The sequence below is a fragment of the Bactrocera oleae genome, chromosome 5 (assembly GCF_042242935.1).
Source record: "Bactrocera oleae isolate idBacOlea1 chromosome 5, idBacOlea1, whole genome shotgun sequence".
Lineage (NCBI taxonomy): Eukaryota > Metazoa > Arthropoda > Insecta > Diptera > Tephritidae > Bactrocera > Bactrocera oleae.
In genome coordinates, this window is record NC_091539.1 from 53325776 (window position 1) to 53343951 (window position 18176).

The following is an 18176-nucleotide window of genomic DNA, read 5'->3' on the forward strand; positions in this document are numbered from 1 at the left end:
TGAAAATGCCTGCAGGCGTCATTCAAAAATTTTCAATTCCAAATATTCACTTGTACGATTAGCAAGCAGTAATTGATTGAAAGTGTGCTAGTTGGTTGAGAAACTTGTTTCCTTGGCACCTGGAAGACTTTCAATCCTCAATTTGCAAGTGTGACACACAAAGTGTGCTGTGTTTTGGTGTGTAAAAACCTGCTCTTGTGTTGTTTTTATCTATTGTGCCGTTGGCTTCAATTTGTGTTTAGTTTTCGTTTATGATCAACAGGTGCCATAGTCACAAATAACATGTGGGATATACAGTCATGTCGAAAATTTTTCTTGTTAATAGCTAATTGTAATATTTTCACTTACATATCAGAATTTTCTGCACCCATTGCCACCTGGGTGTTTGAGTTTTTTATTGTAATTGAATTATAATTAGGTGAAGCATATACATAAATGAAATGATTGAATAATTGTAATGATACAAAAAGCGCAGTCGGAGTTTTAGTTTTACTGATCGAAGGTCGTGAGTTGATTATTGCCAGCCGGTATTTAAAGACCAAAAGTGAAATTTCTTTTGTTCCAACAACAGTCGGATCTAAGTAAACGAAAGGTCGGGTTTTATCCGGGCAAGGACTGTCGCCAATAACAAGAGTAAAACGTTTGTTTCAAAATGTTCATAGTTCTAGCCTGAACTTTTGACTGCGCAGGATGTTATGTTATCGGATTCGGAATCTTGGTAGCCCAGATTTGTTCAATAAAATAAAATAGAATTTAATTGAAGTTTGAACTGCGACATACTTTCTATTGTATCCACAACTCTTTCACACAATCTCTTAAAGGCTCAGCACTCTGATAAATTCCAGGGTTTTGATGGCCGCTATTGAGGCGATATGATCTCTATTCTGATATATCGATCCAAGAGCCTTGATCCTGTATCAACAGATTTCTTTGCAAGCTAGAATCAGGTGCTTCGGAGCTTTTCGCTTTATGGCGCAAAACAATGTAAACTACCACTTGTAGCCAGAATTTGTCTCTGGATCCCTTGTCTTAGCCCATTAGAAACTTTGCCTCTAGACTGCTGCCGATATCTTTCCCTGATAATGTATTAATTTTCCTCGTGAAATTGAGAAGTGCTTCTATTTTGAATATCAAGGCTGTTATTGTTATGGATGTTAATGCTGATTTCAAGACGAAATTATTAAAAGCTTCGACATTTTACAATGACTTGGGCGGTTTCAGTTTGTCTACGTTCACAAATGAACCCACTCGCTAAGCTACTTTATCTAAGTTAGAACTTGCAAATCTTTCCTTGCATTTATTCAGTGCGTTTGAGTTAGACTGCCTACATTGGCAAAGACTTCGGAGCAATTGTTGCTATGCTGATATCTTATCATGCTGAGCAAAAATACAAAAATCCCATAACGCAGCGAGTGGCGATAACTGTCAATCAGTCGATATCATATTGCACTTATACCATACATACTGACACTTCTTAAATGTAAATGTGCAAATTACATACATACATACATACACATACAATTATCGCTCGTCGTTCTTGTACACAATTCACCTCGGGTGGCGTTCTTTCAAGTGGTGCAACCTCAATGCCGCGGGTAATGTTTATGGCCGTTCAAAAGCGGTTTCGTCTCGTTCAGGCGATCGTTTTAGGTAAATAGCAAACGATAATAGTTAATTTCGTTTTCGATCGTACGGATATCGCGTTTATTTGTTTTATGTTTTTTTTTTTTATGAAAATACTTATTTTTATTTATTTAAATATGATTTTATTTATTACATGAATTGTGTATCAACAATAAGAATTACATGCCTAATTGAGGGCAGCTTTTTGGATGTTATCGACTTTATAAGAGTGCCATTAAAACTGTGTATTAATAATTGGCTTATCAGGGTTCATAAGATCTCATTTTTATTATAGCGTAAACAATAACACAATTTTTTTCAAGTGCAGCAATCTTTTAATTTCCGTACGCAATGGACAATAAATCATTGTGATGAGTGGATAGTTTGTTATTTTATTTATTAACAAATTACAACTTGAAATTTTATCCTGATATGCGTGCATATTTTAAAAATTTTTTAGCTCTCACATTTTGCTCTCATTCTGTTTGAGTTCCGTTCTTGAACCAGCGCTAGAGTTGCCAGCTTTGATTATTCATAATTTGCTATAACTTTTATTTTACTATTTTTTTTTGGTATTCTATTAGCTTTTCGTAGATATTTAATATTACATACAATGAGTTATCGTAGATCACTTTGCCGATCAGCCGTTTGTTCTGAACTTGTTTGAGCTGAGATGAGCTGGGTTCGAAAATTATTGTTTTATGTTCCTTTATTCCATTGTTTCCAGTAAAACACCGACCATTAAATACTATATCCGTAACGAGTAAAGAAAAATTCTCGATATCTCGTTGCTTTGATGTTGTATTGCAGTTTGCACACTGTTACCTATTACATAACAATTTAGTACTTTTATTTTATTTTGCAGTAGCCATTTAATAATGTTATCGTAATAATTATTTTTTTACTATCTTATAGATTTTAAAAATCCAAAATAACTCCAAACAACTCGTATATAAAATAATTAGGGATTTTTTGACAATAATGGGGCTATGAATATCAACTTCTGCTGGCAACACTTGAATACTCCACTCAGCTATATCTGAACCGGTTTCATAACTGAAGTTAGTTGCTCTCTAATGAAGCTCAGCACAAACAATAACGACTAGCTTTTACGAAGTTAGAAAAAGAAACAAGTTGACTGCATGCTTTCATACAAATATGCAGACAATCTACCATATATGCATTTATATGTATATATACATATATATATATACCTAATGTGTATATGTATACCTAAGAATGTGCAAAATGAAACAAAGCTGTTTCTTTTAAGCTCTTTCCGCACTCTTCCAAGCACATTTTGCGCTCTCAGCATCTGGTTCTTGTTGCATTCAATTCAGTGATTTTTCGACAATTACAAGTAAAGCATACAGAGGGCTTTTCATTATATTTAAATTGTATTAGTTTAGCAAATATATTCTAAATCGTATAAAAAATTCAGTGCATTGCTTATCTCGTTTTCGATATTTTTTGTGTTCAAGTGACGAAAGTGATAGCTTTAATGTGTTGAATGATATTAAAAACGCTTAATTATTGACCGGCTGCCAGTAGTTTCGTTTTTTATGACTTCAACTTTTTTCGCTCTCAATATTTGCCACTATCAGCTGCAATAATACTAGGCGACTGCTAATATTGTGCATGCATATTTACCTGTGTTTGTATGTAATTTTGCATACAATCGACCTTCTGTGTTATTGTTCGCGTTACTCGTTTTTTTTTTTGTCTGCACGCCAACCAGTCTACGTATCATATCGCATGCGCCCGATACTATTTTGACTTCATTGCCCGGGTAGTGATAAACATTTTTAGTAAGTGTAGCTATTTACTTGTGTGCCCGACGAAATTGCAGAATAAATTTGCTCACGATGGCTGATGTGCGAAGACGTCAACGTGCTAAATGTAAGCAAATCATTTTATCTAATGTTAATATTTAATTACGTTTATACAAAGTCGCAACTTAGACCTTGATTTTGCATATACCATAAGTGTTTAGATATTCATACATATTTGTGTAAATAAATATTCCCTACAAAAATACAATATATCGTTTTAAAAATTATCGCTAAGAATCCTGTTGGCTAAACATGATATGAATAATTTAAAGGAATAATAATACATATTTATTCTAAAATCAAATACAGTAATTATTTCAAATAAGAAATAAACGTGGTAAACATAATTTTCAATGATAAGATCGTTGCAGTCCTTGTAATTTTCGTTCTTAAAAATATGTATATTTTGGATAAACTACTCCACCAATATATAAGAAGATCTGCTAATCTTTATGTTTCTTATATCACATTTATTTGGGCAATGGACTTCAAAAGCCAGTTAAAAATTTTTTTTCAATGGTTGGCATATTAAGTAGCTTTGAGATGACTGTAGCGCCCTTAAAATACCACCTGAGAGTATGAGTATTTGGATACAATTATCTTATATATTGAAAACATTTTTTCGCTGATTATTTGGTACACTCCTCTAACGTGCAGCAACATGACATTTTCCAGAGACAATGTAAAGTTCTCAGGTGTGTTAGGTGCTTACTTTTAAATCTCACAGTGTTTGTTTTACCTCATTGCCTTTCGATCTTTAGACACTTGGTACTTAACCTCAGCGCAAATCAATTAAAATTTAAAAGCGAATTTTTTTTTTTAATTTTCATTATGACTTTTTAAAAAATTTTATGGAAATTATGCACATATCTATATATTAACAAGTAAGGAAGGGCTAAGTTCGGATGTAACCGAACATTTTATACTCTCGCAAAGTCAAATGGTATACTCGTTTGAGATTTCTTTGTGGATTGACTGATATTTTTGGTAAAAGGTCAACTATAGGCACTGGGGTCCACATATTTAGTACTTAGGGGTTTGAACAGTTTTGGTTCGATTTAGACAATTTTTGGCCACAAGGTGGCATACTTTAATTGCATTATTCACGCAAAGTTTTACCCCGATATAATCATTGTTACCTGATTTGCATAGTGGAAAGTGAAAGAATCAGATGGAATTGAAAATGGTGTTACATGGGAAGTAAGCGTGGTTGTAGTCTGATTTCGCCCATAACATTAGCGGTTTAGGAGATATGCACATTAAACCTATTAGAGGCGGGACCACGCCTACTTTTTAAAAAAAAAGTTTTAACTGCAGATGCCCCTTCCTAATGTGATCCTGTGTACCAAATAACAGTCTTGTATCTTATTGCGGAGCTTAGTTATGGCAAGTTATTTGTTTTTGATTAATAGCGTTTTGTGGGCGTGGCAGTGGTCCGATTACGCCCATCTGCAATACCAACCGTCTCACGGTACCAAGAAACATGTCTACCAAGTTTCATAAAGATATCTCAATTTTTACTCAAGTTAGAGCTTGCACGGACGGACGGAAAGACGGACAGACAGTCACCCGGATTTCAACTCGTCTCTTCATCCTGATCATTTATATATATATAACTCTATATCTAACTCGATTAGTTTTAGGTGATACAAACAACCGTTAGGTGAACAAAACTATTATACTCTGTAGCAACAGGTTGCGAGAGTATAAAAATATAAATAATTGTAATTTTGAGTAAAATACCAAATGGAAAGGTCATTATTTTTTCCATTGACAAAAATTTGTATCAATTATTTTCAAACTTAAACTTCAAGTACAATCACTTGGATTCTTATACTTTACTACTTAAAAAAAAAATGTTAACTGCAAATGCCCCTCCCTAATGTGATCCTGTGTACCAAATGACAGTCTTATATCTTATGTAATTGTTTTTGATTAATGGCGTTTTGTGGGCGTGGCAGTGGTCCGATTACGCCCATCTGCAATACCAACCGTCTCACGGTACCCAGAAACATGTCTACCAAGTTTTATAAAGATATCTCAATTTTTACTCAAGTTACAGCTTGCACGGACGTACAGACGGACAGACGGACGGACGAACAGACGGACGGATGGACAGACAGTCACCCGGATTTCAACTCGTCTCTTCATCCTGATCATTTATATATATATAACTCTATATCTAACTCGATTAGTTTTAGGTGATACAAACAACCGTTAGGTGAACAAAACTATTATACTCTGTAGCAACAGGTTGCGAGAGTATAAAAATATAAATAATTGTAATTTTGAGTAAAATACCAAATGGAAAGGTCATTATTTTTTCCATTGACAAAAATTTGTATCAATTATTTTCAAACTTAAACTTCAAGTACAATCACTTGGATTCTTATACCGGCAACAACGTTTTCGTCCTTTTTCGTAAATAATAATAATTTAATAATAATAATTTTCACTGTATTGAATAGTTTATTATAATAACATTCAAAGTATAACATAGCCACAGCAACGCGTGGCCGGATCCACTGGTGGTAGAATTATGCAAAGTATATTAGACATTTAATTTATTATTTAATTATTTTTTCGAAGCCATTATTTATGGTAGTTTACATTCAAAATAAATTAAAAATAAAATACTTTGCCTATAAAATATATTGTAATAACTATTGCAATAAATTTACATTTTTACAACCTTATCAACATCAATTTGTTAACAAAATATATTCGGCAAATATAACAAAAAATATGTTCTAAATTTATGAAAAACAAAGCAAATTAGTGTTATTTTTTAAGTGTTCATAAAATATACTCGTACAAACGTAAAACTAAGAGTTTTACTCACGTGCGTAATTAGGAAAAACTTTTTTTTGATTTAATTGGACTGAAATTGAAAGCTGAAAACTCCTGCTGTGTTCAGCTGATGTAATATATTTACGAAATTATGAAGAATACGTACATATGTACATATAGTAAGAGTGCACGTAGCAGATGATATCTATGTTTATGTAAATTTCATTGAGTCTATAAAAATTCTTTGGTTCAATGAGATTTTAATGGAGTGTTCTGTATTTGTTACATAATCACTAGAATATTCATAGTATTTCTAACATGAGTTACTGTTGAAGTTCGATACATCATTGAGTTCAATACTTTCATTTTCTTTAGATCTCATGTTTTATCGCCACAGGTTTCGAAATTTGGGAGTTGCAATTTTGTCTGGAAGGTTTACATGCTATTAACCAAGATCTTATAGAAGACTTATGGCAACACTTAAGTATAGTACTTTCTGGAGTTATCTAAATATGAAGGCTATTATATTACAGAACTTTTTATTAAGAAGTATAATCAGAGTCTGTTAGGAATGAAGCGTTTGAAGTAATATCTTTAGACCAGAGTGGATAGTTATTGAAAACACAAAAATCATAGTGGGATGAAACCCATTGGAAACGAAGGATAAAATAACAAACATTAAAGAAAAAATTTGGTTGAATTTTTTGGGGTCAAAAACGGTTTATCTCGATTTCCGGGAAAATTAAGAGTCCTATAGAAAAGATTAAAATGGCAATGTGGTAGGTAATGAAAAGATCTAAAACTTTTCTATATTTTTTTTATATATATTCAGAATTTGGGATTTTTATTTTTATCTTGTTCAAAATTTTTTTCTCTTCCACGAAATTTGCAGTATACTTACCTACTTATGTACCAAACAAAGTGTATTTTTTTAAATTTAAAATATTAAAATGAAAACCTTATTTCGACTTAAAATCGAAAAAACTCCAAATGTCAAGTCAAAATTTCAGAAATAATAGGTATAAGAAATAAAAAAAGCAGCTTTGAATCGTTTCCAGGAGGAGATAATGGGTGTTGTTTAATTTTCTAGTCTCAATTGACTAAGGATATTTAAAATGAAAAATCAGTTTGTTGACAATGTAAAAATAAACTTACCCTGGAAAGCACTAGTAGATTTATACAAGTTAGACACTGAAAAGTACCCGTTAAGTGAAGTGTAACTAAATATATGTATATAAAGTATATTAAAATAAGTTGAGTTAAAAATTATTAACAAAAATTATTACCAATATATAAAAGTACTACTTAGTTTTAATGACTATAGCTTTTATTACAAAAAATTAATAATTGTACTCCCACATAGCGCCTGCAATGAACTTAAACTTACAAACTTGTAATACCTATATCTGACACGTAAATTCATTATCATATAGATGAAGTAATAAGCAGTAACAATTAGAGGGTAATCACATTATCGGAAAAGCACATAAGTTATGCAACAAAAGAATTATTCAATCTCAAGCAGTTGGAATCAAAAGCGAATACCTTTAATTAGTGGCCAAGAAGCTATACAACTCTATTATATTTTTAGTTCACGATTTTTGTATGCCTCCGACGTATATACATATAAATAGTATTACATGTATTTTTAGATGTTATGAATTTTAGTTAAATATTTCTCAAGAATTCATGATTTGTTAGGTCATATAATTGCTAATTTATTCTAATTGCAGAACAATACATTGAAAACACGTAATCGTTTGTACTTTAATATAGGTACTCACGATCAATGAAGATAAATATCTGTGGTATATAGGTGATCACGCAACGAGTTCGAAAAACTTTGCTAATTTGAAGGAGATTATAATAAAAAAATTGAAACTCATTTGCTTATATTATATTGTATATATTATATTGTCATATCGGGTTTGTGATAGCGCTGGGCGTTCACAGAAAAAGTGTAAAACTGTTCTTATATTCCCTTTTAGTTTTCAGTTGTGGAAAAAAAATTCTTTCCTGGACCTATTTAATAAATCCTTAGTTCTTGTCTTGTCATACTTAAGCCATATATGCTTTGTTTTCCTGCACTATGTTATAGATTTCCATCTGTTCTGATCTATTTGTTCAAATTGTGTATAGAGTTCCCTTTTAATCGTTCCTAGAGGGCATATTATTAACTCTGTCTCGGATTCGTCTAGAGAGGCTACTAACTTGGCCAACTCGTTTGATTTTTCGTTGCAAAAAATGTTCTTGTGGCCGGGACCCAGATTATGACCAAGTGGAGTTGACCTGACAGTGATCGTAAAGCTTTACTATATTTGTTGTCTACGCTGAAATTAAACTATAGCGACGACAAGCCTAATATTCCGCCAGGGTATCTTTATATATGGTTGCTTTCTGTATCCTCCCGTAGTTATTCAATGGAACTCCAAAGGCCTTCTTCATGCCTAGTACCTGCACTTGGAAGATGTTAACAATATTTGGTAGGCGGACAGAGAGAAAGAAAGAGAAGATCCTTGGAGTATACCCCCATCTCTACTTCGTATTCCATTTTCGATCTGTCAGCTTAGATTGAGGTAGTATCCTGCTCTCCTACTTGACTTCTTCTAACCATTTAATTACAATTCCAACCTTAGAAGGATATGAAGCGAAGGTTAGGTCTAACTAAAAAAAATTTCAATTCAAATGGCGCCTTGCTCTATGAGGGGTAATTTTCTTAATTGTATCAGAGTCTTTTCGATTTTAGTTTCTTTTTTCAAATGCAGGAAAATATCTGTGGTGATTGGGAGAATATAGAAATTCATTTTAAAGAATAAACTAAGATTAGACACATATTTAAAGTTTCTCAAAGTCACATAGATCTAAGCTATCTTAAACCCCACGAAATTAAAAATACTTTTACATTTCTGCAAACAAGTTCTATGCTAACATCACTATATATGCAATATCTCTTAACTCACGATCTTAATCATTTCTAGCGTCACATCATAGGTATATACATGAGTCTCATCACTCGTATTCCAGTGTATGGTTATTTCGCTTTGTTTGTGCAAACATCAGCAATTATAATAGAATTTTTTATTTTTACAATAATTAATTGCACTTCATCAAGCTAATTATCCAAACAATTATTATCACACAAAATTGAGGAAAAAAATCTAAAATTATAAAATACGTATTACATAGTGTCTGATAGGAAATCTTAATGTGCAAATATTTTAATATCATCTGTAATTTCTCACAATTTCTAATACCATAAAGGCAATCAAACTATCCAGTCTCATATCATTAGATCTGAAGTGAAGTTTTTGAAACGGATCAACCCAAAATGTCAAAAGAGGAGTGCACTTAAAGGACATACCTAATGACCGCCTAAAGAATTCGATTTTTGGGAATTAACGAAAAAATTACTGTATCAATTGTTTTTAATTTTAAGCAATCGCCTTTAAGGATAAACTGATTGAGCTGATTGAACTGAGTGGCTACACAATATAAGGCTGTAACTCAAAAACTATTTGAGATATAAATTTATAATTTTAGTATGTTATTTATAATGGAATAACATATTGAAAGATAACAACAAAATAGGTTTTTGTTTTTTAATTTTCCACTAGGTGCACTAGGTTAAGAACTGAGGACTTATTTGATTTATTTATTAATTAAAGAGGGTTCTGCGGTTGATAGACCCTGTGCGAAATACAAAATTTAATCCCAGACTAATTCAAAAGATCAACAATCAGGTACTACAAGATGTATACAACTACTTATGTACATACATATATTTATCTATAAATGTTTGTACGCTTTAAAGGTATATGTATGTATGTGCATGCGATTTTTTTTTTGCATATTTACACTTTTATAGCACTCAGCTGGTTTTGCCAATTGGCAAATAGACCGACTAACACATTGTGTCTGTCTTTGCAAAACAAAAAAAAACGCAAAAAAATCTACAAAAGTCGTTTAAGTTCACTGTCACGGCTGAGTTTGGTGGTCGCAGTCGCCAATCATCATTTGCCTCTTAATAGTAATTAATTTCTTGTTTTGTTGTTGTTGCTATTTTATACCGCAAATATTGCGTAAAGCTGCCTTTAACATAGATAAATGCGGTATATATGTAAATATGTAGATGATCAATGTACGTATGATACTTGGATGTGGGCATAATCGTGCACTGCCATCTACATACATATATATGTATATATTCTGTTCTGTAGATACATACATATGTATTTTTCCAGCACGACTGAGGCGGCAGTTTCTAAGGCAAGTTTGTCTAAAATTAGTTGAAATGTACCATAAATTCTTATCCGTTTTATTATAGCTTCCATTGCACGACGATTGTCAGTTATGTCATAAATTCGTATTTTTCTGCTTATACATACGGTATTCGCTGGCATGCATATACATATGTACGTATATATATAATAATATATGTATACTTGTTTGCGATGTTTATGGAGCATATGGTAAGAATTGAGATAGTATCTTAGAGTCTAATCGGCGGTTGTCACATAGGAAGATGTTGATTATTTAGTTTTTAAATATTCAAATTAATATTTTTTTCTTTTAAAAAATAAAAACTGGTACAATATCTTAAATATACTTATGCTGAGGCGAATAATTTATATTCTTAAACAATACCATTAAATATCGAATCTCGAAGAGTCAAATAAATTGATATAAGGATATATTATTTTACTAGAAATTATAACAATTACCTTAACTCAAGTCGCCTATAAACATACATCCTTATACGTATGTTCGTATAGGATTTGTTGCATATATATTCCATGTAGCCCTAATTATATTGTTTTTGAAAAAAAGTTTTCCTAATTACGCCATTTTCTCAATTTCGAGGAACGAAACTTATAATCAGTCATACTATCCGAACAATAAATATGCATGGACAATGTTGTCTTTCACAGACTTGATATCGGAATATGTTTTTAGACGAACTGACGCTTAGGTAAATTTCTGAGTCACGATAAATAATAATATTAGTTAAAACAATTTTTGAAAGAGCAAGGTACTTTTTAAGGTATTCTATAAGCAGTTTTCAGTTCATAGTTAAATGTTTACCGTGTTTATGTATTTATTTCCAGAAAAAAATTAATTTCAGAATCATTAATTAGTATTACTTTAAAGTGTGTGGGAGTGATTTCTGTCCTTGCCGTTTTTGGCGTTTCACCAGATAGCGCTAGATGACTTATTTTGTAGAGAAATGCACTAGCTTAAAACTGGGTTTGTTTTAGTGTAAAAAACATAATTACTAGTTCAACTTTATGCTTGTCACCACAAGAATAACTGACCCAGGAAGTGATCACACTCTATCCACTACCATCCGATCCATCCGATCAAATTTGACCAGCACCTCTCCTTTATTATCGCATTCAAAACAGGCTCATGAGCCATTTATAAGTCTGTGAACGTTTAGTCAAATTTTCTATGCACTTGTTATAAGCCTCGGCTGAGATGGCCTTCTGTGCCATCAGCGCCTTTTGGTTTTTTTCGGTTTAACTCACTTTTGGAGCGGCATTCGCTATTTTTTTGAACAGTTTCGACGTCAAATTCGTAAACCCACGTCTCGTCTCCAGTAATGATGCGTTTGATGAATGTAGAGTCCTCAGTTACGTTGCCAAGCATGTTTTTTGCGAACTCTACTCGATGTCATTTTTGAAAAGGATTCAGATTGGTAAAGATTCACGAGTCTGGCATTGTCTGGCAAAACACTTCTACAATATTTTCACTGATTCCGTAGCCATGATTCTATTGGAAATACAAAATTTTAAGTAAACTCGTAGTTACATTTCTCCAGGGTAAAAATTGCCTTAAAAAAAGGTTGTTGGAAAAAAAATGTTGTCGATTCGGTTTAAGTGCGCAGTTTCAATGTACCAGTCAGGTGGTACTGAAATTATCTAGTTCTTAATTCTATCCACTTCTCTGAGCGATTAGCGTTTCCCTACAGGGTACATACTCGAAGATGTTTATAGGCAGATGTATAAGTACGCGGTCATTCACGAGCGTCACGTGCTGTAGACTAACACCCACGCCGCACTACATACATGCGTACACATTTACACTCATTTTCACAAACATAAACATATGTATATTTTTAAGCTGGGCATTGGCCAACAATAAAGCACTATGTATGTCTTTGCGGAAACAGATCAGTGAACCGGTACGTTGATGACACAGAATTAGGTTAAGCTGGTGGAGAACATGCGGACACGCATACATACATATGTATATGAGCACATGTGAATGTAACAAACGGTCAGCGTACTCACTTAAAGCCAGTATCCAAAAAGAACACGCGAAAGGTGTTTGCAGAAGCTGGTGAGCTCCAAGCTCTGAGTTAATAACAGCGTTTTGTTTACGTACATACATATACATAAGTATGTGCGCTCATACATATTTTTATTTTTATTAATTTATACATACATACATATGTATGTGTATACTTATTGTTTCAAATAACTGAAACATTGAAACAACATTACAAAAACAGTTGTGAAAATAAACAACAACAAAAAGAAAAAACAAACAAGCAAAAAATTATTTGAAAAAATATTATTGTCAAAATTCAAAACCTGAATACAGCGTATATTTGGCTTAAAGATTGAATAATAAAATGTGTTGAAAAAAATAAGAAACCATATAAAAATAATAACAAATACTTGCAGCAGCTCTTTCGTTAAGTAAATTTAACAAGCGCGACTTGAGACACTTGTTTAACTTGCGCCCATCGCACGCTACTCCACATTAAATTGAATATTGTTAGTCGAGCGCGGAATGTGTGATGCGACGGTGTAGAATTTTTTACTGTTAGCTTGCCGTTTTAAAGCCTAAAACTGGCACAGCAATTTGCCTTTGACGCGTGCGCGAGTACTCACACTTTCGAATTTCATCGAGCGATCTCAGCGGTATTCGGTTTCGAACTCTGGCTGGAACACGTAATTGAAAATGAAATTACAAAAACCGCTAAAATATTGAAACAAAGAATGATATACTTACGTACTATAAATATCTACAAGTGCACGAACACACACACATTTGCAATTGTTAAACAAAAAAGTATCAACTAAAAAGTGCGAAATAGTAAACAGCTGAAACACAAAAGTAATAAATTTATTGAAAGTGAGTTATACATATTATAAAAACACACAGTCACACACACAAAAACACATACTTGTAAAGATGTAAAAAAAACACAAAAAAGTTAATAGTTAATGCACATTGTTGGCTTGCGGTATGGGTGTAAGTAAACGCGATCGGTTAGTTATTGAAATATAACGTATATAATTTCGAGCGGATTTGCACTGTGCGCATTTTTTCGGTTTTCGCAGTACATATTTAAGGAGCATTAGTATGGTTTAATATTTGAAAATTTTGCAGTTCACAAAAATACAGTGCTTAACAAAGTAAATTTGCACAAAAAAGCGTAAAAAACCAAAAATAAAATTTAAATTTTATTTAAACCTGAAAATACATTGAATACAAATGTGAAAGAAATTGCAAAAAATTATAAATTTTCATTTCCCACTCTCAATTTCGATGTGCGTTGACTGAGCCAAATTGCTTGGATAATGAACACGTTTAGCAATTTCGATGTCTTCTGCTTCGGCAAGCGTTCAGCGCGTGGCTATACGTTGCTCGGCGCGAACGATGAAGGTATGGTGCTATATAATTTTTTATAAATATATACCTAAATGTATGTATTATCACTGGTATATTGGCGCTATAATTTGTATTATAAGGGCAATAAAAAATATTTCTAACAACTGATTATTTAAACCAATCCGGTCGGCTCACAAAGAGTTTGTATGCATGGTTTTAACGAATCTGCGACTAAGCTGGTAAAGTAATTGCTAGAGAATACATCTGGTGTCGATTCTTAACTTTCTACTAATATTAAAAAGAGAAAATCGGCTTCTAATAGCGCACGCCACTCGTTGGATAATAACAAAATACGAGCGAGTTTTTAACATAAAAAAAGATTGTTATAAAATTCCAATCATATTGAAAATAAGTTAATTCAAATAAATAACGGATAGTGGGGACTAATTTGTATAGGAAAGAAACCCTCATTGATTGTATTACTAACCTAACCTCCCTAAATCAGAGCTTTAAACAATGTATTTTCTAACTCTGGCAAGTTCCAATTTTTTGATGTTCTCTCAATTTCAAGAAATAGTATACACACCATTCTACATAATTTACTGACTGACAAAAAATAACCACATTATCACGTATTTGAATACAAATCTTTATTATCGCTTTCAAAATGTGCTTCTGAGCCAATACAATCATACAAACACCTAATTCAATTTTCCAAACACTTGTCATAAGCCTGGTGTAGAATGGCGTTAAGCAGGTTTTAGTTTTTTCGGTTTCGGCTTATGTTTTGAGCGTCATTCGGTAAATTATTAGACATTTTCGATGTCATACTCATAAACCCATGCCCCATCACCAGTAAAAATGCGTTTGATGCATTTAGAGTTCTCAGCAACGTTGTCAAGCATATAGATTCAGATCTTTTGGTACAAATAGAGCATTCACACGCTCCATAATATCAAAATATTAACCATAATGCGTTGAGTCACTTCAATTTGATGATGTTCAATGACTTTTTCTTTAATTTAGCATTGTCAATATTCAAAATGAAAAAGTTTCAGTATTAATAAGTTAATAACTGCGCAGAAAGCAGCTTTGAGTGTTATTTGGTAGGAAGGCCGTTAGGAACTTTTATGCAAACGGAATGATCCGGGAAGGATATCAGGAAACTCAATAATCTCTGCTAAAGTTAGGGTGGTCCGAAATGTCCGCTGATTACAATTCATCTCTGTGACCGATTCATCTCGAGAGGCTCCATCATACAGTGCTAATAATACTAATAATATGGTTTCATATAATACCTACAAATATTACCCAATAAACTAAATTTGTATAGATTAAAAACGTGTTCACGAGATCGAGCACTTTCTTTTCAACATGTCATTAGAAATAGCTTAAAAATTATTTTTAAACTAAAAAAGCCTGAATTGGGTCACAATCGAGTCGCGTAATTTATAAGATTTGAAGATATGGGAAATATGTACTTCAGGTAAAAAACTGAATATAACCGGAACTGGTTATCCCCAACCCAGACGTAAAGTGAAGAATGCTTCTTGCTTTTTTTTTACTCTTTAAATTTTATGTTAAAAGAAACTAATGATATTGAAGATGATGGACAACAAAGACTGGAAACACATCGGACCGTGAATATTTAGTACACTTGCTGACTAAGACTGAAAGTCTTAGCCATGCAATTGCAAAATTCTATCATAAAAATACCCATCACATGGTTATTATGACTAACGTATTCAGTAGCATTTAGATTTTGATAAAAATATATCAATATATTGACATTGTAGATTCCCTGCGATTAATTGGCTCTTCAATTCCACTGGGTAATTGTTTATAGTGAGTACAAGAAAAGCACAAGTGCTTCCTAAAATTTCCCACTTTAAAATCACTCTTTCAAAAATTGTATGCTTGTTTATTTATCATCAAGGGAATGTTTTCACTAGCAAGTTCGAGTGCTTTAAGCCAAAGGGAACGTGACTGATTAAAATCTCAATGCGCTTTCTTTACGATTACTAAAGTGTAGTACAGTACAAGTATTTGTCTCACCTGAGGCCTATAAGTATTGCTACGATTCCGTTAATGACGCCAACGGTAGTATGTACTGCAATGTTATCTATAAGTGGTTATGTACTGTGTTCTGTTATATTTCAAGTGGCATATCAATGGCATTAACCATATTACTTTGGCCTCATGCGTATGCATTAAAGAGTTTAGAAAGCATTAGGGGTTTCTGTTTGAAATTCTAGTTTAAACATACTTTATTCAAAGATATTGCCTTGCTTGATTTCTAATAATGAAAATCATATAGATTTCAGCAACGGAGTCTGATGAGTGAAAGTAGCAGCATTTTTTTTTTTATTGGAAATGAGAAGTAATATGAAATATTATATATCGTGGAGTTAGCTCCATTATTAGATCTCATTTAAAATATTTCGTGTTTTTGTACTCGATTATTATTGACATTTCCAAGTAAAATAATTCCTTTTTCAAAAGCCTTATGAGTCCTTAGAAAAAAGGTCCTTAATTACAACTACTTCTTAAAACCCGAGTTTTATGCTGTTAAACCCTGTCATTAATATTATTGAATGTGGGCGTGGTTATTTATCGATTGTGGTGCAAGTCATATAATATTCATTGATGCGTATTTCTTTATAAGTGAATTAAAAATATGCCTCCTGACGCTTTTTTCGTCCATATCACTCATACATAGGTTCAAGGTCATGACATTTTATGTTTTGACTTAGTATTGCTTCAGTTTTTTTTTTTTTGTGATACTCAAAACATTCTTAACATGTGTATGAATCATATTTTGTTATTTGTTACGAGGATTTATATCATATTTATATTTTTAGGAAGTCGCAAACCTTACCAAATGTTAAATCTTATTATTGTTTTAGAAACGACTACTCTTTAATTATCAATTAACACGAATCCCGACCGGTGTTGTTCGATTCGAAATCCGTTTACTTAAAGCAAATGCGTAATTGTTTTTTGTTTTGAAAACACTTTGCATTTTTCTACTTTTATTGTTAAGAAGAACACATTGTTTTGTTTTAAAGTGGATGGTTGAACTGATTAGATTTCCTTTTCTGCGAAATATTGACTAACCCTGTGTTAATTGCAGTAAACATTAACGGTTGTAAATGAATACATAAAGTTAGTATATGGATATGTATGTAATATAGGTATAACTTGTATAATAAAGTTATATTTAGCTAAAAACTAATAAAGCGATTGGAATGCATTAAGGTCTTATTTGAAAAATCGTATGTAAATATAATGGGTTTTGGTTAATGTTTAAGTATGGAAGTAAAATTGAAAGTAAAAATTGTAGGTGTAAATTAAAAAATATTTGTATATTTTTGAGCAATTGCTAATTTTTAATAAATCGGAATATTATGGAAATCAAATCATAAAATAAAAGGTAATCTCGCAGCTAACAGTTGATACGAAAGCTAGTCCCTCAGTTTTTAAGAAAACGATCTGAAATCTTGAACACGCAATTTTTCCCCCATATAATCTCCGGAGAAATAGTTTAGATGGGACTATAACATATGTTATACTTCTAAAGCTGCCATACAAACTATCCGTTCAAAATCAGAATGAAGGTATTTTTTTACTGTTTGTGGTAGGAAATACACCTGTGAAGAGTATTATAGCTTTGTGTTTTTTTTATCCGTCGTGAATGTAAGTCTTGTGTTATGTTACGCTTTTTCGCTGAAACCACTTAACCGAACATCATGAAACTTTGTACACATATACATAAAGGTACTAGAAGGAACACATGGTAGAATACTTATTATTAAAAAGCATATTTTTTACATATTGAGAAAATATTTCTTTTGACAGATTGATTGTTTATAAACAAATTTGAAAACGAAACAAAACAAAAAATGATTCGAAAGCGTATTCGTTATATTTTTATAAATCATCCACAATTGAGTTTATCTGGTTACCGTCACCATCTAGAAAATGACCAGCGTGCTATAGTATTCGTGAACGAACTATGTATTTAGTTATTTATTTTTGTTAATGTTATGTGATATTTAGTTAAGGGATTCAATGCAAGCTAAGCCGCGGGTAATGCTAGTAATAAAATAGAAGTTCCATACATTTGTCACATTTTTATTTATTTTTATTTTTTCTGTGAGTTTAAAATTTATTTCAACTGAAGTCACCGCTTCTATTCACGTTTTTACTAGGACGTTTAAAATTATGAGTTGTATATTACAAAAAAAAAATATTAAAATATATACTTAATGTTTTTGTTATATTTGCGAATTATTACAATGTAGCAATATA

The 18176-nt window shown here is 32.1% G+C and overlaps 1 protein-coding gene across 2 annotated transcripts in view; it reads left to right on the plus strand.

Annotated features, from left to right (window-relative positions):
- The first annotated feature begins 3084 nt into the window (after positions 1-3084).
- Positions 3085-18176, plus strand: part of LOC106622744 (solute carrier family 41 member 2) — a 66483-nt gene continuing 51391 nt past the window's right edge. Inside the window, exon 1 of one of the 2 annotated variants that reach the window (XM_036378528.2) lies at positions 3085-3522. In XM_036378528.2, coding sequence (XP_036234421.1) covers positions 3489-3522 — 34 coding nt within the window. In that variant the 5' untranslated portion in view covers positions 3085-3488. Of the gene's footprint in view, positions 3523-13740; positions 13920-18176 lie in introns of those variants that run through there. The other variant, XM_036378525.2, reaches the window with a different exon arrangement.